This window comes from Priceomyces carsonii (assembly GCF_900007245.1).
Source record: "Priceomyces carsonii strain CBS4050 genome assembly, scaffold: Debaryomyces_carsonii_scaffold_3, whole genome shotgun sequence".
In the NCBI taxonomy this organism is placed as follows: Eukaryota; Fungi; Ascomycota; class Pichiomycetes; order Serinales; family Debaryomycetaceae; genus Priceomyces; species Priceomyces carsonii.
This window is the reverse complement of record NW_026946676.1, coordinates 1,010,818-1,034,308: the sequence shown is the minus strand read 5'-3', so window position 1 is coordinate 1,034,308 and position 23,491 is coordinate 1,010,818. Positions and strand designations below refer to the sequence as shown.

At 38.6% G+C, this 23,491-nt stretch overlaps 9 protein-coding genes across 9 annotated transcripts; 2 read left to right on the top strand and 7 right to left on the bottom strand.

Moving 5' to 3' along the window:
- Positions 1–366: 366 nt before the first annotated feature.
- On the top strand, positions 367–3,069 carry FOX2 (bifunctional hydroxyacyl-CoA dehydrogenase/enoyl-CoA hydratase; the record flags this gene model as incomplete). The annotated part of the gene is made up of 1 exon (XM_062952972.1): positions 367–3,069. One exon carries the CDS (start codon positions 367–369, stop codon positions 3,067–3,069), a length of 2,703 nt encoding a protein of 900 aa, XP_062809822.1.
- Positions 3,070–3,242: 173 nt separating this feature from the next.
- Positions 3,243–5,261, bottom strand: MIH1 (putative tyrosine protein phosphatase; the record flags this gene model as incomplete). The annotated part of the gene is made up of 1 exon (XM_062952971.1): positions 3,243–5,261. One exon carries the CDS (start codon positions 5,259–5,261, stop codon positions 3,243–3,245), a length of 2,019 nt encoding a protein of 672 aa, XP_062809821.1.
- A 1,182-nt stretch (positions 5,262–6,443) lies between these two features.
- Positions 6,444–8,390, bottom strand: PRCAT00003070001 (serine/threonine protein kinase; the record flags this gene model as incomplete). Its single annotated transcript, XM_062952970.1, has 1 exon — positions 6,444–8,390. One exon carries the CDS (start codon positions 8,388–8,390, stop codon positions 6,444–6,446), a length of 1,947 nt encoding a protein of 648 aa, XP_062809820.1.
- A 239-nt stretch (positions 8,391–8,629) lies between these two features.
- HOS2 (histone deacetylase) lies at positions 8,630–9,997 on the bottom strand (the record flags this gene model as incomplete). The annotated part of the gene is made up of 1 exon (XM_062952969.1): positions 8,630–9,997. The coding sequence occupies one exon, from the start codon at positions 9,995–9,997 to the stop codon at positions 8,630–8,632; it is 1,368 nt and encodes a 455-aa protein (XP_062809819.1).
- A 213-nt stretch (positions 9,998–10,210) lies between these two features.
- SCL1 (proteasome core particle subunit alpha 1) lies at positions 10,211–11,009 on the top strand (the record flags this gene model as incomplete). The annotated part of the gene is made up of 2 exons (XM_062952968.1): positions 10,211–10,217; positions 10,273–11,009. The coding sequence occupies 2 exons, from the start codon at positions 10,211–10,213 to the stop codon at positions 11,007–11,009; spliced, it is 744 nt and encodes a 247-aa protein (XP_062809818.1).
- Positions 11,010–11,150: 141 nt separating this feature from the next.
- Positions 11,151–12,587, bottom strand: ERG4 (delta(24(24(1)))-sterol reductase; the record flags this gene model as incomplete). The annotated part of the gene is made up of 1 exon (XM_062952967.1): positions 11,151–12,587. The coding sequence occupies one exon, from the start codon at positions 12,585–12,587 to the stop codon at positions 11,151–11,153; it is 1,437 nt and encodes a 478-aa protein (XP_062809817.1).
- Positions 12,588–12,835: 248 nt separating this feature from the next.
- LYS144 (Lys144p) lies at positions 12,836–15,226 on the bottom strand (the record flags this gene model as incomplete). Its single annotated transcript, XM_062952966.1, has 1 exon — positions 12,836–15,226. One exon carries the CDS (start codon positions 15,224–15,226, stop codon positions 12,836–12,838), a length of 2,391 nt encoding a protein of 796 aa, XP_062809816.1.
- A 382-nt stretch (positions 15,227–15,608) lies between these two features.
- Positions 15,609–17,999, bottom strand: PRCAT00003064001 (uncharacterized protein; the record flags this gene model as incomplete). Its single annotated transcript, XM_062952964.1, has 1 exon — positions 15,609–17,999. One exon carries the CDS (start codon positions 17,997–17,999, stop codon positions 15,609–15,611), a length of 2,391 nt encoding a protein of 796 aa, XP_062809815.1.
- A 1,296-nt stretch (positions 18,000–19,295) lies between these two features.
- PMA1 (H(+)-exporting P2-type ATPase) lies at positions 19,296–21,995 on the bottom strand (the record flags this gene model as incomplete). Its single annotated transcript, XM_062952963.1, has 1 exon — positions 19,296–21,995. The coding sequence occupies one exon, from the start codon at positions 21,993–21,995 to the stop codon at positions 19,296–19,298; it is 2,700 nt and encodes an 899-aa protein (XP_062809814.1).
- Positions 21,996–23,491: the final 1,496 nt, after the last annotated feature.

Here is a 23,491-nt window from a genome sequence, read left to right as displayed (position 1 = left end):
TTAATGTTTCGCATCTGTAAGAGAATCAATTAAGTTCGGTTTGTTCGGCCATCAGAAATATGAAACTAAAAAGTGACTGAAGTCTGGGGAAGATTAAGCTTGGGAGTGCGGATGTGATTATATTCATAGCGAGGAGGTCGCGCTATGCGCCCCACTGGTCACTTTATCTAGTAAATTTCTCTTCGGCAGGCTCGCCATTGGGCTCACAAACTTCCCTCGCTAAATATGCAGCGCACACCTCGGTCCTCGCATTCACAAGCAACCTCTTAAGATTCTATCCCACCCCGCAACACAGTTGATATAAACTGGCAATTTTCCAACTTCTAATCTGTGCAAATATTCTGCAAAGTACTCTAAGTAACGAATATGTCAGAATTGAGCTTTAAAGATAAGGTAGTGGTTGTAACTGGTGCTGGTGGTGGATTGGGTAAGCATTACTGTTTGGAGTATGCTAAAAGGGGAGCAAAAGTGGTTGTTAATGATTTAGGTGGCTCCTTAAGCGGACAAGGAGGTGGATCTAAGGCAGCTGACTTAGTGGTGGATGAGATTAAAGCAGCTGGTGGTATTGCAGTCGCTGATTACAATAATGTCTTGGATGGGGATAAGATAATTGATACAGCAGTGAAGAGCTTTGGTACCGTGCATGTTTTAATTAATAATGCTGGTATCTTGAGAGATGCTCAATTTAAGAAAATGACTGAGAAAGATTTCCAATTGGTAATTGACGTTCACGTAAATGGTGCTTATAAAGCTACGAAGGCCGCCTGGCCATACTTCAGGAAGCAGTCATACGGAAGGATAATTAATACCGCTTCCCCAGCTGGTTTATATGGTAATTTCGGTCAAGCAAATTACTCAGCGGCAAAGTTAGGTTTAGCTGGATTTGCTGAGACATTAGCAAAGGAAGGTGAAAAATATAATATTAAAGCTAATGTTATTGCTCCATTGGCCAGATCTAGAATGACTGAGAAAGTATTACCTCCACCAATATTAGAACAGTTATCTCCATCTAAGATTGCTCCATTGGTCTTATATTTAACTCACGATCAAAATAAATTGAATGGTCAAATCTTTGAAGTCGCTGCTGGTTTCTTCGCTCAAATCAGATGGGAAAGATCGGGTGGTGTGTTGTTTAAACCAGATGAATCATTTACTGCTGAAGTAGTAGCAAAGAGATTTGACGAAATCTTAGATTTCGATGACTCAAAGAAACCAGACCTCTTAAAGAATCAGCATCCATTCATGTTGAATGACTATAACTCCTTAGTTGCTGCTGCTGATAAGTTACCCCCAAACGATGCAAGCGGTGCTCCTGCAGTTTCATTGAAGGGTAAGGTTGTCTTGATCACTGGCGCTGGTTCTGGTTTGGGTCGTGACTATGCTTTATGGTTCGCCAAGTATGGTGCTAAAGTCGTTGTGAATGATTTCAAAGATCCATCAAAGGTTGTAGACGAAATTGTAGCTTCTGGTGGTGATGCTCATGGTGATACACATGATGTTGCAAGTGACTCTCAGGCTATTATAGACAACGTTATTAACAAGTATGGAACTATTGATGTTCTTGTTAACAATGCAGGTATTTTAAGGGACAAGTCGTTTGCTAAGATGACTGATGACGAATGGAACATTGTCCAAAGGGTCCATTTATTCGGTACATTTAACTTGACTAGATTGGCTTGGCCTCATTTCTTAGAGAAAAAGGCTGGTAGGGTAATCAACGTTACATCTACGTCTGGAATTTATGGTAACTTCGGTCAGGCTAACTATGCTACAGCAAAAGCGGCAATTTTAGGTTTCTCTAGAACCATCGCCATTGAAGGTGCCAAGAGTAACATTAAAGTCAATGTAGTTGCTCCTCATGCAACTACTGCTATGACTTTAACTATCTTTAGAGAGGAAGATAGAAACCTCTTCCCACCTGATTTAGTCGCTCCTTTATTAGTTTATTTGTCGTCTGACGAGGTTCCTGTTACCGGTGAATTGTTCGAAGTAGGCGGTGGATGGATTGGTAATACTAGATGGCAAAGAGCCAAGGGATCTGTAAGTAGAGAGGAAAATGTCACCCCTGAGTTTGTCAGAAACACGCTAGGTGATATCACTGATTTCAGTACTGGTACTGCTAACCCAAAGAGTACGACTGAATCTTCCATGGCTATTTTGAGTGCTGTTGAGGGCGATGATGATGATGATGATGATGATGAAGATGAAGATGAAGATGATGAGGATGAGCCTTTAGATGATCCTAAATTTACTTTCACTGATAAAGAAGTCATATTATACAATCTCGGACTTGGTGCAACTGCTAAGGAATTGAAATATGTATACGAGAATGATAGTGATTTCCAAGTCATCCCTACGTTTGCTCACTTGCCAACTTTCAATTCAGGTAATTCTCTGTACTCTTTCTCCAAATTGTTGAAGAATTTCAACCCTATGTACTTATTGCATGGGGAGCATTACCTTAAAATAGAAAAATTCCCAATTCCCACTGAGGCAACTATTGAGACCTTCTTCACACCTTTGGAAGTAATTCAGAAGGGATCGAACACAATCGTTGTTCAAGGTTCAAAGTCTGTTGACGTGAATACCAAAGAAACGTTGTTTTCTAATGAAGCAACCTTTTTTATTAGAAAATGTGAAGGTGAGACTAAGAAGTATGCTGAGAGAAATTCCTTTGCTACTTCACAGTTCATATCACCATCTACCGAACCTGACTTCACAACATCTATTAAGATTTCAGAAGACCAAGCAGCATTATACAGATTATCTGGTGACAGAAACCCATTACATATCGATCCAGCTTTCGCTAAAGGTGCTGGATTTGATAAACCAATCTTGCATGGTATGTGTACTTACGGTTTATCTGCGAAGGCTTTGTTAGATCAGTTTGGTCCTTTCACTGAGATTAAGGGTAGATTTACTGGTATTGTTTTCCCAGGTGAAACCTTGAAACTTCTTGCTTGGAAACAAGGCAACACTGTTTTATTCCAGGTTCAAGTGGTGGAGAGGAAGACGATTGCCATTAACAACGCGGCAATCAAGTTACTTAGCAACAAGTCAAATCTTTGATTTCGTTTACTTTTTATGTTTATTTAAAACCATTTTGAATATATTTTTGATCGATTTATCTTACATGAGTAGCTACATTATATTTTCTAACTCAATGTTTGTAACAAAACCGTTTTATTGTATACTTAAGGATGCCGTATAGAAGTAATGCGTAGCTTGCTCGCAATATGCTCTTATTCATTAAAATAGCTTTCTCTACCTGAGGAGAGCAATGATCTGGGACCTGAGTTTAGCTTAACGCTATTAGGATAGGGTACTGAAAAGTCAACAGGAACCTCATTAATTGGATCAATAATAGAAGATTCCTTCCCATTTAAGCATAACTCATTGGTCGCAATAGGTTCCATTGTCGACAACGGAGAACTTATAGTTGGTGAAGTAACTGATATACCCGTAGACTTAGAAATCGTACTTACATTCATTTGGTTTGTACATGACTTGGTGCTTGGAAATTTGAATGACGAAATAGGCGAATTTTTCAGGTTTTGAACGGGAATTAGGGTGCCTTTGCCACCTTTAGAACTTACTGCCAAAGTTTTGCTTCTAGGTAATGCTGGAGGTAAACCGAGAGGTTTCCTTGACATTGGATTCAACACAGATGATTTTATTGGAACATGTCCACAAGATTGATTATTTCCTGATGTTGCTAAGTTTCTCATATAGGCTGTCAAATTTGAAGACTTAATGTCATATTCGTCTGTAGGTGAAATCAAGGAATCAGAAGAGGAGTTGGCCGTGTCAATGCCCACTGAAGATGACGAGTCCATTGAGAATGAGGACGAAGAAGCATCACTTGCATAGGAGTAGAAACCTCTGTGGTCAGGACCAAATGAAGAAAAAGGAGGAACCAAGTCATCCACCGAAGTTGTTGCAGATACATTTTCACTTCCAGGTACGGGTGCATATACATCATTGGACTTGTTAAATATAGATTGATCCGAAGAAATGGATGAGCATTTTAACCTTGAAGAAGAAGCGCCGCTTAAACTCGACTTGTGCCTTTTCAATATCTTCAAATTTTGCGTATGAGAAGTAGTTGTGGAGTAAGAATGTGATCGAACATGTGTATTCGCAAGCGAATGATTATGAAAAAAGTAATTTTGTGATTTGGTCCTCGTTAATTTATTTGCTTGTCTCACTTTATTCATTTCAGATTCACACCTTTCTTGATAATTCACATCATTCATTTCAACATAGCCTTGTGGAATGCAGAACAATTTAAACTTGTCGAAAAACCTTTTATAACCTCCAGAAAGAATGACAATATCTGGATAAGATAATTTAGGATATTCATGACTGTTGATTTGCCTGTCGCACTTTCTTAAGTATTTAGCCATGTTCGGACCTCTAAAACTACTAAATTCGCAATGGAATACAAGTAATTGTTTCTTGTCGTTTATCTTTGACCTTTCAAGGAATTTTGATTCCAATTCTTTCTGACAGGAAATGTTGATGGCACCGTCAATATGCCCTCCTTCAAATTCGTAGCTAAACCTACAATCGACTATGATAACCTCATCAAATTCATGTTTATGATGACCTTTCATAATACTAATCATCTCATCTTCGTCGATCCTTGGAAGTAAATCGTCATCAACTTTAAATGTTTTAATGGACGTTTTGTGCAAGTGACAGTTGTCTTCCATGAAAAATCCTTCCTTTTCCTTAGTTGTTTGAAACAAGGAGTGCGTTCGGCGGAATTCTCTATGTATATTGTTGGACTGCCTAATTTGAGTAGGCGATCCCACGGCGTCATTTTCGACCACATCGCTTTCGTTATCGTCAGGTTTCTCAAAGATATCAAGATTTCTAGCTTCAGTACCTTTGAGCGAACCCTGCTTGGACACAGACTGGCACATATTCCCCAGCCCAGCGCTAACTGTATTTTCTTTGATCAGTTTTTTAGGAGATGCTGCACTGGTAAAGAATTTTGAAGTTTCTGATACCGCCGTCATAGATCTTGTAATACCCTTGGCTGTCCACTTCTTCATACTAGGAAATACCAAGTTGGAAATATTTCTCAATGCTGCTTTGTTCAAGATTGGCGACCCTGCGCTCAATTCGTCGTCTGTTGTCCTGTCACAAGGTGAATCAAAGTAAGAGCTTAGTGGTCTGTCTCTTTTTCTTTGTTCCGCTTCCAATGGCGTTTTTACCCTGAAATCCCCTCTGTACTCTTCATCACTTTTAATCATGATTGTCGTGTTTGTGGTTGAGGTAGTGATGTAGTGTGCGAGTAGCGAATGATGGGCACACTAGTTAGTAAAAATGTATCAAATGAGTGTAAGAGCGGATTACTCCACGTTTCTTTAGGAATTCAAAGTGATTGTTGGCAGGTCTGTGTAAAACTGATCTATGACAACCGCTCACTTAAGCTTTCCTTGAAGTGATAGTTTGGCACTTAATTAGCGAGCGTAGACCGGTGTCTTCCTGCTAAAGTGGTGTCCTGCTGAAGCGTTACGCGGCTGTAGCAGTATCCACTGGAGCTAGGTCAATAAACAAACCAGATTGAAGAATAAGTCTAACAGACAGTTTCTAATATCTACAAAAACATTGACTCCTTGTCAGCAACTTTCTAAGTTAACACATTTATATCAGCAAGTCTCTGTTTCACATCCACTAGTTGTGATTGGAACCAATTCCATCCCGAAGGGACATCGGGTTGCTGTCTGGTGTTATAATACGCGTTGAGCACAAAGCATGTGTTTACCTTTCGGATACAATAGGAAACACCAAACAATGCGAAGGAGAGAAACAAAACGCAAGGACAGAAGAGACATGCACATATACTGCCAAGTGTTGAGGTAAGTTTGCACAAACTTCTGTGATTGGAGTGACCCGCTGCAGAATATGACCGCATAGGATTATTAACTGACTGCAGCTGTAACTATGACAGGAAATCCATCAACTTTGTTTATACGCGGCTGTCCATGTTTTGATGCTTTTCATGTTTCATATATGATTCAGTCGTATTTCTGATCACAATAAGTTACTAGCTACACCTTGATAATGTTGCGGTGGGTTACTATGCCTACTATTGAGCATGAGGGGTTTGATAAATTACTATGGAATTGAAGCGACTCCACGCCAAAAACCTTCATGGGGAAGTGTTATGAGAATCGCGAATAGTACCGAAGATATTTATAGTGACAAATAATTATACATATAGAGGACGTCTCAGTAAACATAGCGGATTTCACTCAAAGCGCCTGGAATTCGGTCTTATGCATAGCGCTGGGCTCATGAAGTAACGTTTCAGAGTGTGCTTATTCACCGCTATTTAAAAGACACGTAACTTTGGCGCAACACCGGACAGCACCAACTAAGTGGTCCTAGGCAGCCATAAACGCTGATCATTACTTAGCAGTGCTTTGTACTTACCGTAGCTCATCTAAATAATCGTGCATGGCTCTGAAATTGCTAACGGTTTCTTCGTCCTGCACTAGAGTATCGTTGGCATTCTCTTCATCTGTGGGTTCATCGCTTTCCGGATACAGCAGTCTTCTTTCTTCTCTAGACTGATCAAGCTTTGATTTGTTTTTGGACACGAGCGAAACATTATCATCCGTAAGATATGCATGAAGGTTAAGAGACGAACTTGAGCTGGCAATTCTTGTTAAAGCATTTGAAGACGACGAAAGCGAGTTTTTGCGTGAGCTTGTGTGAGTGATCTGACTATTCGGCGACAGTAATGGCGTACCACTTCCAAATATAGGTGGGGGTTCTATAAAATCAGTGGAGGCACCTTCTGTCGAATATAGTGATCCAATCGTATGCTGCTTTTCTGCATTCTTATCACGTTGCTTGTTTTTTGCAAAAAATCTCTTCGATGGACTGAAAAACGATTTGATAGATGTCGGAGTACCAGCTCCAATCGTAACTGTTTGGCTGTTGGTTGGAGTACTGGGCGAATTCTTATGAGAGCTGTTCTGAGTGGAAGAGCTTACGCTCTGTGATCTAAGCGCCATGTTATCATGTGGTCGAGTTTCGAGGATCAACGGAGAAGGTTTTAAATTTTTCGCTGACATACTCTTAGTATCAGCTAGAAGACTCGAAGTATCTATGTCTTCAAGTTCTTCACCATAATCGCTCCCAAATGATGAGGAATCGTCCAAATACGAGTCTAGGAGGTCATCAACTTGTTCTAAATCCAATAAGTTACTAGGTTGTGGCGTTGCAGTGTCGGGTTTGCTCTCTTTTCTAGAAGGCAACACTTTTGTAGGACGCGGAGTCTTGGGGTCCTGTTTACCTGTAAAGAAGTGCTTGATTTTGCCTGTTAGTGATGTATCGTAATTGCATTGCTTTGCTATTATTATCTTATTAAAACCCAAGAATTCTTCCCGCTGCTTATCATTCAAATCAAACAGTGTAAACCTATGCTCCTTGATCTCTCTGATTGATAGGCGTTTACTTGGGTTTTTCTCTAACAATCCAGTTATTAAGCTTTTCAAGAATTTTAACTCTAAAATATCACTTTCAGTAGTCCTAGATGCCTTTTTAATTACAGGAAACTTTAGCCTTTCATTGACGATATTTTTAAAAAGATCGAATTCATTGTGGCCATCAAACGGAAGATTATTAAATGCTAGACAGTAAAGAATGACTCCAAGAGACCATATGTCAATCCTGGAATCTATTTTAACTCTGTTATCCATATCTGATATCATAGAGTACCTGTTGTTGACGAACTGGCATAGTTCTGGTGCAAAAAAAGCAGGAGTTCCCATTGTTTTGCCAAGTTCTCTGTCGTCATTTATATTATTTTCAAGAATAAGGCTAACTCCAAAATCTGAAATCTTGATTGTATTATGTTCATCTATCAACAAATTAGAAGGCTTCAAATCTCGATGTATTATCCTCTTAAAGTCATGCAAATATTCTAGGCCATTGATTACATCTCTTAGTATCTTGTTCATTGTCAACCCATTCTTTTTATTGTATTTCTCATTATAATGGTTATATCGCCTCCAATCTATATCTCCAAATTTACAATACTCTAAAATCAATAAAATCTTATCAAATTTTAAATCATCTATAACTTGATGTAGGTTCACAACATTTGGGTGATTACATTCTTTCATAATCTGTATTTCCCTCTTTATTTTTGTAGTGTGACTCAAATAAGTTCTTGTAATCAATCTTGTCTTGTCGATTCTATTAATTGTCTTAATCGCTACGTATTGAGCTTTATTTCTTAAGTCTTCCGCTAACAATACTTTCCCCGATTGCCCCTGCCCTATCTTTCGGACAATTCTATATCTATCATTGATGACTTTTTTAGCAGTTTGGGGATCGCTTGTGATTGAAAGTTGTGATACGTCCATTGGTATCGGTACGAATTGTCTTTCAAAATAGCTCAGAAACTTCTTTTGAACTTTAAAGGAACATATGCATTGAATTAATTAAATAAGACTGTAATTATTGCACTAGCATAAAGAATTTGTTTTACTTTATCTGCTATCTGATAAACCGTAAACTGAATATCGGATCGTCTAGAGAAAAAAAAAATATAAAAAATCATCCTTCTAACAATAGGTAGGCATTATCTATATTACAATATATATTATACATCTATAAGTTCATTATTTCTGGCTTCGTCTTTGACTTTGTTCATCAGTCTAGTTTCGTCGTTCTCCTCATTAAGCTCTTTGATAACATTCTCCTCCTCTTCAGTTAAGCCGGTCAAATCTGGCGGAATTTCATTCATTTGTACAGAAGGTGCATGATTTAGATACCTTAGCTGTTCCAAAATAGTCTGAGTGACGCTTTCCAAGTATTTCTTAGTATTTTTATTGTCAAACCGACCATCTAATTGAGGATGAAGCGAATAATCGGGACCAAACCAGTCATATGTAGGTATGTAGTTTGGAATTTTCGGATCTAGTGTCAAGTCGTTCAAGACGGAAGTTTCATAGCACCATAAGCGTGAAACATTCCTTGGCGTATATCCACCTCCTCCCACTACTAGCATTGGTATATTAAATGATTTCATGAATTTCACACATTCTCCATGCGCTCTTATGTTCAAATTGAAGCATCCTAGCCTGTCAAATCCAAGTGAGTCTGCTCCACATTGTTGTACTATACATGTTGGCCTGAACTTTGTCACCAATGGGTCCATAATTGATTTGAATAGTCTCACGTAAGATTCATCATCTATTCCATCTCTCAAAGGAACATTCACCGCAAAATTCTTACCATCGCCCATTCCAGTCTCATCAACAGATCCAGTTCCAGGAAAAAACTCTCCATTAAACTTATGAAATGAAACAGTCATCACTCTGTCGGTCAAATAAAAGGCTTCCTGAACGCCGTCTCCATGATGTAAATCGATATCAATATACATCACTCTTGGATGAACTCTTAACAAGTTTAATATACTTAACACAATATCATTAACATAACAGAAGCCACTAGGTTCATATTTCTTAGCGTGATGCAATCCACCAGACCAGTTGATCGCAATATCTGACATTCCACTAATTAATTTTCTAGTGGCATCCAAAGAAGCGCCAGCATATATTGAGGAATAGTCATACATCCCATCGAACACTGGACAATCATCTCCAATATTAAACTGAGCTAGTACGCTTCCTTTCAACTTTGCAGCTTTTTCAGGAGTGATTGTTTGTAAAAAGTTGACATAATCCTCAGCATGAAATTCTAATAATTCATCTTTCGTAGCTCTTCGAGGTTGGTAAAGGTCCATTTGTTCATATAACTTGTATGAAATCATCAAATGGTCAGTGAGGAGTAACCTAAATGGTTTCATGGGATGATGAGGTCCAAAATGGTACCTGCTGACCTCTGGATTAAAGTGGTAAGATACATTCTTTAGGTTCCTTTCTGAGTTTAAAAAATATGACGGTGTATTTTTTTCTGTCTTGCTATCCGTTTTGAATGTATCACTTCCATTTATAGGTATGGGCATCTTCCACTAACCCTTCCTATGTATATGTAACCTTTCTGTAAGTCTATTTAGAGTCTTATTTTTTTAACTTATTTTTGTCGTACGAAAGAAAACGACATTGATGAATATTCATTAATGTCGTCCATAACGACATTTTAATATATCTAAATGTTCTTGCCACTCAAGCGCTCTTTTAACACTAACTATAAGATTTAAACATCCAACCAATCCAAAATGTCAAGTATGTATTATTAATAGATTGTTCAGCTTCAGGATTTGGAGTACTAACATATCAGGTTCTGCTGGTTTCGATAGACATATCACAATATTTTCTCCGGAAGGGAGATTATACCAAGTAGAATATGCATTCAAGGCGATCAACGCACCAGCTATCACCTCAATTGGAGTTACTGGTGAAGACTCTGCCGTTTTGATCTCTCAAAAGAAGATACCAGATAAGTTGTTAGACACTAAGACGATCTCGTATATATTTAAAATCACGCCGTCGATAGGAATGGTTGCTACTGGTTCGATCTCCGATGCCAGAGCACAAGCATTAAGGGCTCGTGCCGAAGCCGCAGAGTTTCGTTACAAATACGGGTATGAAATGCCAGTTGAGAGTTTAGCGAAAAGAATTGCAAACTTGTCCCAATTATATACTCAAAGGGCATATATGAGACCTCTAGGAGTTGCTTTGACTTTCTGCCAGGTTGATATCGAAGATGAGAATAGAGGACCCCAGATTTTTAAATGTGATCCAGCTGGATACTTCACTGGCTACAAAGCTGTTGCAACGGGTCCTAAACAGCAAGAGGCTACTACGTACTTGGAAAAGAAATTCAAAAAGATAGACCATGTTAAAGGTGACTGGAAAGCCACTGTAGAATTTGCGATTACAGCTTTGGGTACTGTTCTTGGAACGGAATTTAGAAAAAATGACATTGAAATTGGTGTTGCTACTGAGGAAGGATTCCGTATTTTAACGCCTGACGAAATTGATGAAAGATTGGTTACAATTGCAGAACAAGATTAATAAATAATCTTTCCTATTTTTTCTCATTACTAGAATGAATGTAATCTATTTTTTATAAAGCGTCCTACGTGTAAGGATAAGTGTGAGAATGTAGATATTCTGAAACTTTTTTTTGAGTATGGAAGAAGCATACTAATTCGTTCACCAAACATAAGGAATAAATAAATAGGGACAAGCTTCAAGATACCTATCCCAGTCTTTTCCGTATTTCCTCTTACATTTTCTCATGTCCCTATATGCCCTATGAACTAAGACAATAAAGAAGAAAACAGGAAAAAACCAAGGAAAAGGTGATCCAAAACCACAAATTAATCCCCAGGTTAATGCTTGACAATAATCTGCAGTATAATGCATTTTTCTGGCGTAAACATACCACCCGTCGGTCAACAATAGTGATCCATTCTCACATTTAATATATTTCGGATTAACCAAATCAGAGTATGGTAAATATGGGAAAGTTTTACGAACCTTTGTCATTCCAGCCATTTGCTTTCTAAAAGAGTTCTTTTGACGATTTCCGGTATCGAAGAAATAATATGCAACAGATAAGAAAATGAATAAGAAGATATTGTAGCCGGTGCTCCATTGGTATTCACTTGGATCATGGTAAGCTAGATAAAGAATGCAATGACAATATGTGAAAGGCACTCCTGCAATGTTCCAGAAAAGAAGCATAAATCCAAACTTCTCGTATGCCATATCCCAAGTTGGTACTATCAATTCCTCACCTTTTGCACATGCATTAGCATACAACCAATGAGCATATAATATGAAAATGGCTTGTGGAGAAACATATCCATACTCATCAAATTGTTTCAAAACAAGGGCCAAAGATAAGAAAAACAAAATGAACCAGGGGATGCGTACTTCAAAAAACATCTTAAGGTCCAAGTATTTTCCAATTCTAGGATTCAATGGGGCTCCCATAAATATGTCATAAAAATGATTGCCTGTCATGCGGTGGTAGTCATGGTTGACATACAAACAGTATACGTATAAAGATGCCGATAAGACGATACCGTACGTAATTGCGGTGGTCATTATTTCTCCAAAATGATCTATGATATATGGTAATTTGAATAGACCGGTGAAATGAAGAAAAAGTACTAACACAATTGAAGTGTAAAAGGACCACACGGCATTGCAATAGTAAGGTAATTGTTTGTTGTTCAAGTGAGCCAATGGTTGACCTTTGGTCCAAAAACCAGGCAATGTCAAATAGAAAAAAGCTTGAAGCACGATAAAGAACGTAAACAAGAACCAAGTTTGGAAAGAGGGAATTCCATATTCAACAATGTAACTGAATAATTTCTTGAAAAAGTATGTCCAGCTCTCATTCAATCCAGGAAGAGCTGGATATCCATCGTAAAACTCTGCACTGATCCACATGTACCACATTAAAAGCGGAAATCCAACCATCATTCCAATCGCACCAGCTGGTCCTCCAAACTCATATTCGATATCTTTCTTTGCTAAATATCCTTTAGGTGTCTTGTCTTCCTCGGCCATTACGGGTTCTATGACTTCTTCAACCGAATCAATTTCAATGTAAGGAGTGTTATCTAGTTCCAGTGTCATTTCAAATTAACTTGTAAGAGAAGAAAAAAAAAAAAAACAAACCCTATACGACAGGTGTAGCAAAATCAACTTTCGGATACCCTGTCTCTTTCGCAGTCTCGTATAATTTTTCATTTATTTGAGCTATATGCCGTACGGATAGTACTAATTTGAGTCATGTGACCGGAGGCTGCAAAATCGGTTTGCTCTTGAAACTGTATCAACTCAATTTAATAAACTTAATACTGGAACTTATATACCAATCTATACTAGCTAAAGCATACAATATCGTCAATTTCATCCTTCTCAGGGCCCTTGCTAGAAGTCAAATGTTGTTGGTTATTCAGAAAAGTGGTCTTCGAAGCGAGGTTCTCTTTTGTTTTTTGAAGCATTGATAATACTGAATAAGCACCACCATTTCCAAGCTTTGTAAGGCCCAAAAAGAAAAGCTCTAGTTTCTCAAATTCCAATTCATTGTCTATGAGTCTGGCACATATCTTAAAAGGTGATTGAATCATTACACAGCGAGTATCAAACTCGCTTTCAAGAACGTAATAGTTCTGAGTCTCAACTAAAACGTTGGAGTAGTTATTCTTATAAGATGGGTCTTTATATCTCACGAAGAACAAATAGCTCATAATCCTCCTAGTCAAATCCTTTACCAAAGGGTGGCTCGGTTGAAGATGAAGCATTCCTTTCCCTATCAATAACTTCATATATTGATAGTCAACATGTATCTGCTCAGATATATCATACCATGAATAGTATATGACATTGCCACTAGGTCCAGTGATTTTACCATACGCACTTGCTGGGAGCTCCAACGACCTCTTTGGATTCTCTGGGTGTGCTGGACTACCCTGTGGAATAATAAATGAATTTTTTGAAACGTTAGGAACGATCTCAAATTCCCTTGCTCTGTAAATTAATGCCATTAGTTTAGCAAAGCTATCTACTGATAGCTGCCATTCTTTGTTGCACCTTAAGGAGTCTAGGATTTGCATTAGTTCGTGTGTCAATCGTACGACGTTCATACTATAACCAAGAAATAAGTTAAAGTCTACGGGGCTGGTTATCAATAGTTTCAGTCTTTTGAGTGCAAAATGAAACTGTGGGTTATGCTCCTTAGAAAAATATCCCGTGTCACTAAATATAAGATCGGCATGTCCTCCGTAATTGACATCTGCATCTGTGCTATCTTCGACGCATACATCCTTAACCTTGGTGAGTGTTCCGCCCTTTGTGGAAGTAATTCCTGCGGTGGATTCGATTGCAAAAAACCATGTTTTTGCTAATGCTAACCCACTTGAAACGTGTTGAGTATTCTTAGATTCTGTCAAGGATGAATATCTTATCAACAAGTCTCTAGCCCCTCTAAGATGTGTTTTCCAGGTGACAATATTTGAATTCTTTACTTGATACATTGCAGTGAAATTTGAAGCCAAAACTAGATCAGTAAGTAATAGACTTGTTATTTCATTATCTGAATCCAGAATTAGCTTATCACCGGATGCAAATGCCTCATTTAAAAGCCTCATGCAAATTATGGTACAATTAGACCCGAACAACGCATGATCATCATTTCGAGTTTGATTATAGTGTATAGTTGCCGAGATTGTCAAAAGAGCAGCTAAAAGATACGAGCAATTCCTCAGATGAACTAAAAGCAAGTTCATGACCTCATTTGATTCAATCGAAGATGCAAACGGAAATATGTGATAAGAAATGTTTGTTTTCACAAGTGCGTTTAAATACTTGATGTGTAACTGTGATAGATTATATTGGATCTCAATTTCCTTTAATAAATTCGAATTTGACAGGCTTGACTCATTATCATTTAAATCATCATAGGATTTGAGATCGTTAAATTCAAAATAACCATCATCTTTTATTGGTGAGTAATGATTACCGTCAAATATGTGAGATCCTATATCGGGAGTCTTGAAAAGGTCGCCTAGCACTTCTCCACTGCTATTTACATTCTCAATTTTTTCAGTACCCAATATGTTATTAAGTTCATTAATTAAAAGCATAGCTTCGTCGAAGATACCTTGCATTTCAATGACACCATTCTTGTCAGTGACAGGGTCATTTGAATCATTTCTAATCTCATTATTCAGGCTATTGAAGTTAAAATCGCAATAATTTACTTTTTTCTTTGAGGAGTCGATAAAAGCCGTGTCCATGACCATGTGTCTTGTATGATTAGAGTCTAGGATTACAGGATGTGCAACAATTTGGTCTTCTTTTAAGTTAGATAAATTTTCATTCAAAAATTTTGGCTTGTGATTATCAGTAAAACTCTCTGAAGGCTTATAAAATCTCATTTGAATATCTTTCCCAGGTCCCTTTGAATTTTGGCAATAATCGTTTACATTACCTTGAACATTATCGGATGTCTCCTTAACAATAGTTTCAAACTTGAATTCTTTCACGTTATAGATACATTTCTTAGTTAGCCTGATACAATTTTTGCAGGACGGTTTGCTTTCATCGCATTTCATTTTCCTTCTTTTACATTCCTGACATCCTTTTCGACTATATTTTCTCTTCTTGATCTTGGGCCTATGATCTGCAATTTTTTCTTGAGGCTCATTATTATGCAATATAAAACTTCGTTTTGTCTTACCGTCACATTTCATTACGTCGACATTGCCCATCACTGGGTCTATACTAAGCCTCCAATAGCCTTCACTAATGTTTCTTTAACTCTATTTCTGGCAGCACGAAGGTTATCTTGATTTTGATAATGCGAATCTCACCACTCATTTGATACATGCAGTATTCCATTTTGTGTCACTACTGCAGCAATTGGCTCTGGCATCCAACCTACTAAACGAAATATACATAAATTACTGTACACCTAAATACATGAGATGAATTTTAATCTAATTTAAAAATTCACAGAATGACACTGTTTTCAGGACTTCTAAAGCTAAAATTTAGAGGGCAAACCTCTCTTTGATGTTGAAGTCAAGAAATAAAAAAAAAAACAGAAAGCTCATGGTAGCACTGAGTATCATTCTAGAAAACTTAAGTAGCTCACACAATAGGTTGAAGTTTTGCCATAATTCTTCTCCCATGGGGAGTATTTCTAATGTTGAGTAATAAGGGCAGGAGAGCCTCTGAGAGCCTAGTGGCTTGCGAACCATTTGCAACATCTAAACTTGTTTGAAGCACATAATTTCCAAATGGATCACTTAATAGATCAGAGAATCTATCCTGGTGCTTGAGGAGTTCTTCAATCAAAGTATCAGTGAGCTTTCTTATTCTAAGCGATTTTTCGATAACATTAGATCCAAACTTATGTAACGACAAGGACATTATATTGGCCGTAATCGTTCTGAATATAAGTTCTATGGATTCATCATCACCTTTTGCTAAGACGTACTGTACAACATAGTTACCAAAGGGATCCAACGATAGGCTAGTAACATTCTCTGATACTTTGAGGGATAATTGCTTGCGTTGTAGCTCATTTCCATGGTCCAAACACCTTTGGAGCACGCAACATCCATGTCTGTGGGTAGCTATCTCTTTGCAGTAAGGTGCTGCTGCATCAAAGATGAACTGATTCAGCTTGGACTCCAACTTCTGTAAACATTTTTGAACAACATGGTTTCCATTTAAATCTGTAGATAAAGATACAACATGTGGTGCAAACGAGGCAATTAATATGTCGGATTCTTCATCGGTCGAAATACATTCAATTAACTTTTGCAATGCCCTTGTGCCGTGTGGGTCTAAAGCAATTTTAACGAAGTGTGGAGCCGCATTCTTGACTAATATTGTTCTTTGATCAGATGTAACATTTTCGAACAATTTCTGAACCAAGTAGTTTCCAAATGGGTCAGTCATAAGTTCCACGATTTTTAAATAAATCTCATTGAAAATAAGAGTAGCAGCTACGAGGTCACCTTTAACTTTCCTATTTTCTGAATCCCTGGATATATCGAGCTGTCGTTGTAGAAATCGGCAACCATGCTGGTCTTTGCATAAAGAAAAAATGTTTCCTACGAAGTCTTCCAAAACTGCATTAGCATATCGTGCGCTTTCTTCACCCTTTCTTCTATTACCACCGTGCATCTTACGATTGGAATCTGAGTCGTGGCCATTGCGGCGATGATTATGGTAGCGATGGGACGCAGCACCACCATAATGGGGAGCTGGAGTTCTATTGTTATCATTATAGATCTTCAGACCCTGATTTGTAACTGTCGAAAACATAGCTTGCAGTGGGGGCCTTCCAGAAACGGAATGTTGGTTTTGATTCCATGCATTATTCAATTGAGGTGGTGACATCATGCCTTGGTAAGGGAATGAAAACCCTTCATTCAATAGTTGTCTGTGTACCAATTCTGATGTTGAAATAACATTGTTAGCGTTATTAGGTTTTCCATCGTTACTTCCTCCAATTGTTTGGAAATCAATGGTAGAAGTAGGAGTATTCGAAACAGAAAACGACCTTGATGCAAGGCTCTGATGACCGATAGGAGTACTAATAGCATCAGTTTGAAAAGAGCTGTCAACTTCGCTTTCTGGTGAACTACCGTCAATCTTGTGTTGGGTATCAGAAACAGTACCATAAGGAGAAATCCCAATGGGAATGTGAGATAAGGAGCCTCCAAATCCCAAATTATTGGGCGAAGTGGAAAATTGATGCAAAGACTGCAGTACATCAGGAGTGGCATCTTTCTTCACTCTGTCTTCTGGTAGCTCGAAGGGTTTCACTGAGAGAGCAAAGTCATTGGAGTTCATTTTTGCTTTAGAGTTCGCATTATTCATTCCAGCAGAGTTTGCATTATTATAAGAAAAAGGTGGTGCCGAAGATGGGACATAAGTATTCCTCCATGTTGAGGAAGGGGTATTTCCCTGAATAAATGCAGATTGGCCAAAAGGTCCCGCATTATTTGGAGTTAAAGAACCCTGATGCTGAAGACCATAGGGATAAAACTGTAAATTGAAATCCCCGTACACCAAAGGTTGGTTCTGGAGATGATTCTGATACTGAAGGCTAGTAGTGTCGACCGCATCCTTATCATCAGATGATCCATTGCTTTCTTTGCCGCCATTTGAGACGTCATAATCGTCGTCCAAGTCAAGATTCCCTAAAGCACCTACAAAATCCAAATCAGCTGAAGTCGGGGGATTTGCTGACATGGAAGGAGATAAATCTACTGCACCAGCTACCAAATCACCTGCACTTCCACCACTTACTGATCCAACCGGTGTAGCCTCAGATTTGAAAAAATTCGAAGTATCCTTGTGGAAAAATGAAGAACCTCCAACACTGCCGCCACCACTCATTGACACAGATCTAAGAGGATTCGACTTGCCATCTAACTTAGGAATAGCATGGACTTTGCCTAGCGTCTCGTTTTCTTTAACAGGTGAAGATATTGATGCAGATCGTGTTTGTAAGTTAGAAGTCATGATCTTTCCTTGAGTTTTACCTCTCCTTTATGCATTCAAATATGACTCTTATAGAAAGACAACGAAATGAAACTAAACACACTTAACACAAATCACTAAATAAACCTCGTCTTCTTTTTCTGATACACCAAAAGTATCACGAATTATACGTTATGAACAATATGACAACCAATAAAAAAAATGAACAATGACGAAATGATAACCAATTAATGTACACGGAAAATTCTATTCCTATTAAAACAGAATGCAAGGGTCTATTTGGTCGAGTTATATGGCAATTGTATCGTACCTGACTTACAGATAAGACTTAGTAATATCTGTCTCAGTGTGGTCTTTCGGGCAAAAAAATTGATCTGTTCCCTAGTCTCGATATTTTTTCTTTCATTTTGTGCTCTAGAGAATCTCGTCCTGTTGGGCACGTAACCTTAAAGATAAAACCCCAGGGGACAAACTACCGGGAATGTAACTAGGATGATGGTGTCCTATATAACTCTATACTGGCACCGAAATGCTCAAAGTTACTCGTTAAAAGTTACCTACAATTCGCCCCTATACTCTCCAGACCTAAAACATGCTTTTAGAGAGCCACTTAGTGACGAAAGTAATTCAACAGGAAGTGTATAGAGATAAAATGGCATCTTTTAGAAAGGTAACAAGCAAATGTCAAGTACAATACCCCAAGATTTGTTTGAAGATTGCTGTGCTGACCAAATGCTGCTCTAATATTCTTTTGAGGTGCACCAAGATTTCTTTTCGTTTCTTTTCTATGGTTGCGAGATTGCGACCTCCGCTAAGCTTACCCTTACATCATTACTTCACATTAAGAAGTGTAGACTAAGGCAGATAGACTAAGAGTTGAAACTCTACCATTCAAGCTCCTTCATTCAAAAGAGATAGAAAGATCAAATGTTGACTAGAATTAGGTAGTTCAATTTACTAAAACTTACATAATACTTCCTCTAACAACTTTCGGTTATTATTGCAAAAAAATCACAAATTTACCTTAAACGTGCTCAACCTTTTAATTTCCGACAACTTGCAAAAGCAATTCCACAGCTTTGACTAAATTGCATCGTCATCATATACTGAATCACTTACAACTGATTTTAAATACTATTATCTATTACTTTGACTATAATACGAAATTAAATATTAGAAACTAGACGGAATTGGGAATCAAAATGCGGATAAAAAAAAGAGTTAATAATAAATGAGTGTTTCGGTTGCAGTCAAGGAGCAAAAGCCCTCATTAGGAATAAAAAATCAATTAAAGTAAACTCAAGGCAGTAAGTTAACTTAAGTAGATTTTTCGTGTTGAGTAGATACTCTTTGCATGGAAACCAAGAAATCTTCGAGAGATCTGTGATCTCTAGAGGGAGTTGGTTTTTTACCGTTACAGAAGTTGTCGAAAGCAACGGATTGAGACATTAAGTAGTAAGCACCACCCATGCAACAGAATACACCGAAAGAAAAGATGTAGGTTCTGACAACGGTAACAATGTCAGTCCAGTTTTGTGACCACCAGCCGAATAAGGTGAACATAGTAGCAATGATATCAACAATCAAAACAGCACCAGACAATTGCCAAGATGGAATAGATGACCAGAATGGACCCTGGGCTCTAGTAATGAAAATTAACCAGTTCTCAGTCAAAGAGATTTGCAAGAACAAAACACCATCAATGGAACCGAAGTTTTGGATAATACCACCTCTGCTCATGAACATAGTGGTAAGAGTAATCCATGTACCAACAGCTAAGATGATACCCAAGATAATTGACATACCCCACAATCTTGGTAAGTTCCATTTAACAGGCTTTGGGTCGTATGGAGCGTTATCATAAGCAATAGCTAATGTGGCAACATCAGCGAAAATAGCAATGAAAACAACTAAATCGATATTCAAAGATCTATTCAAAATAGCAATCCACAAACCTAAGAAAATTTCCAAGTGCAATGATAAAGCGATACGGTAAACAACATAAGCGTACATTCTGTGGAAAATCTGTCTTGAGGTCTTCAAAGCATCAATAATAGCAGACAAACCTGGAGCCAAGAAAACAATATCAGCAGCAGAACGAGCAGCATCAGTAGCACCCTCGACAGCAATACCGGTATCAGCCTTTTTCAAAGATGGAGCGTCGTTAACACCATCACCAGTCATGGCAACCAAGAAACCTCTAGATTGTAAAATTTCAACAGCGTTATATTTATGTTGTGGGAAGACTTCAGCGAAACCATCAGCAGCTTCAACGAAATCAGCAATTTCAGAACCAGCCATGTCACCACCACCAGATAAACCTAATCTGTCAGCATCGTAAATGTTGGTACCTAAACCTAATTGACGACAAGTTTCCTTAGCAATACCAACGGCATCACCAGTCAACATCTTGACCTTCAAACCTAATTTCTTAGCTTCATGAACAGTGGCAGCAGTATCATCTCTTGGAGGATCCATACATGGCATAATACCCAAAATTTCCCAGTGACCTTCACCTCTCTTTCTGGCAACACCTAAAGATCTGAAACCTCTGGAAGCAAACTCAGCAACAGTGTTTTGATAGTTTTCGTGGACATCTTCTGGAATTGGGTGGTCATCCTCGACAGTCTTCAAGACGAACAATGGAGCACCCTTGACACAAACAATTCTTTCACCCTCTGGGGATTCCACAATAGCAGTAACCTTTTTTGAGACAGGATCGAAAGGTTGAAACTCAATAACCTTGTATTTAGTCAAAGCAGCCTTGGCTCTTGGGTAGTTAATCAAAGACTTCAAGAAAGCTTTATCAATAGCATCCAAACCCTTCTTCTTTCTAGAAGCAGCCAAACAAGCTGTCAACATCAAGTCATCTGGTTCAACACCTTCAACAGTGTATGGTTCGTGCAAAGACAACTTGTTCTTGGTCAAGGTACCGGTCTTATCGGAACATAAGATCTCAACACCAGCCAAAGATTCAATAGCAGACAATTTTTGAACAATAGCTTGCTTCTTAGCTAAGTAAGCAGCACCAACAGCCATAGTGGTGGTAACGACAGCTGGTAAACCGACTGGAACACCAATAATGGTGATTGCTAAAGTGTATCTCAAAATGGCAACAATTCTAACGGTACGGTACAAACAAGCAACCCAGACAACTAACAAAGTAACAATGACCAAGACCAATAAAATCGTACCAATACCGTTCAAAACTTCAGTGAAATGACCTGTACCACCACCAGCTTTGTTAACCAAAGCAGCAGCTCTACCAACGAAGGTAGAATCACCAGTAGCAGAAACAACCATAAAAGCTTCACCAGTTTTAACGGTAGATGATGAGTAACAAGCGTCAGCGTGTCTCTTGTCAACGGCTAAAGATTCACCGGTGATAGCAGATTGATCAACTTGTAACAAACAGTCCTCAGATACAATAGTACCATCAGCTGGGATAACAGTACCATCTTCTAATTGCAAGATATCACCTGGAACAATTTCATTAGCTCCAACTTCAACTAAAGAACCATTTCTGATAACAAAAGCAGAATTAGCTAAAGTTTTCTTCAATTCATCGACAATGGAACCGGCTTGGTATTCTTGAACGAAACCGACGAAAGCGTTCAACATCAATAAACCACAGATAACACCGAAATCGACCCAATCTTCCAAACCAGCAGCTAAAATAGCGGCACCTTCCATAACGAATTGAATTGGACCGACGAAGAACATGATGAATTTCAAAACCAAATTCTCCTTTTCTTCAGACATTTGATTCAAACCATACTTCTTTCTTCTCTTAGAGACCTCATCATCAGTTAAACCTGTTGCTGGGTCTGTCTTCAACAATTCCTCAGGAACTTGTTTAAAAGAACCAGTACCTTGCTCCTCCTCATCTTCGTCATCATCTGCAAGACCGTGATGAGATTGCAAATCTTCGATCAATTGATCAATGTCCTCATCTTCGTCATCAGAGACATTCTTTTCAGCGTCCTTCTTTTCGACGGTAGGCTGGGTAGCACTCATCTTTATAAAAGTTTTAAAGAGTCAGTTTAAACACTAATCCGCAAAGCAGTATTCCTTGGAACAGCAAATAATGTTGGCTATCTAATGCAAGAGGTAGATAGAACCAATGTTTAACTAACTTCTAATTCCTTTTAGTTCAAAGAGAATCTATTTAGCATGAAATTTTTTACAGTAGGGATATTCCCATTTATATACCTTGATGGCTCTAGTAAGCATGAATTTCGTCCACTTCCCTTTCTTCCAATAAAGATAGCGACTTGAGGGAATTTTTCACCCATTGAGTTTGTATACAAACAAGCGAATTGGGAAACTGCCCATCAAAACAGATGAGGAAAAAGCAAAGTTTCCTGTCTGGAAGCAAAATTATTGTGCGTGCCGATGAGTACCGACAGCAGGCTACAGGAAAATATGTGTCCGGAATGTCCGATAAGACTACCGATATGCAAGTGTTGCATAAAATATAAACAGTGATATCACTAATTGCATTGGGCTGTTAGCAGGGGAGTTACTTATCTTGATACATGTAGTCGTAAGTTCGTGCAAAATACCGGTCGGCGAACTGCCGGAAAAGATTGCCCTCGTAGACATTCTCTTCTTTCACGGAGTGGTCGGCTGGCTAATCCATTTGGTTGGTGGGACCTTTCGTGTCGGGACTCAGGAAGGGAATTCTTTTTAACTATTCATAAAGTGCAGGATATAGAACACGGGAAGTCTTATTTGCGACGATTTTCCTCTTGTATCCGTTCCAGGGAAACCGAAATCTGCTATTCTGCCGATTAAGAAAGGTTGGAGCATTTAACGCCCGCTTTCAGGCACACCATCTTATTACGCTAACTTCTACTCGTCGGAGAGTATGTGCAGGCGAATACCAGCTCCCGTAAATCAGCCGCTAGGCAGCCGCTGGTACTAGGCACTTTTTGTTAGTACTAGCCGGCCGGCCTTGGCTCATAGTCTTTAGGATGAACCCAGCAAACTTGAAAGGCTGGTCCATAAAGTGTGGAGGCGCCTGGGAGTTTAACGGATTTAATGTGTATTATCCGCTAATTTAATGTGCTAGAGTATCCTGCTAGTCTGTCAAATTTCCCTTTTGCTATCAGCAATATAGCTATTCGCTACGCCAGCTACCATCTTGGTAGTCTACAATATATCTACGTGTGGTAGGTTGCCTATTATGGATCCGTTGTTTTGTTTATTATGCTTCTTCCATACATTCGGAGGCTAGTGTATAATATCTACGGCGGAACTATTGAATGGCATTATGTTTAAGTGGATTATATTTGCAATTATTCAAGACAATATACCGTTTGCCGGTGATGCTCGCTCAAGACCCTGGCGTTCGGGTTATATCCCTCGCCTAACGGGCAACGGCAACGGCTGGCTATATGTAGTGAGCGATTAAAATGCGGTGTGTTTCAGCGGAAACTCGACCTATTTCGCGGGAATGTGTAACGGGCTAGCCATGACAGGCTGAAAGCCGACCGATATCAATTAAATTT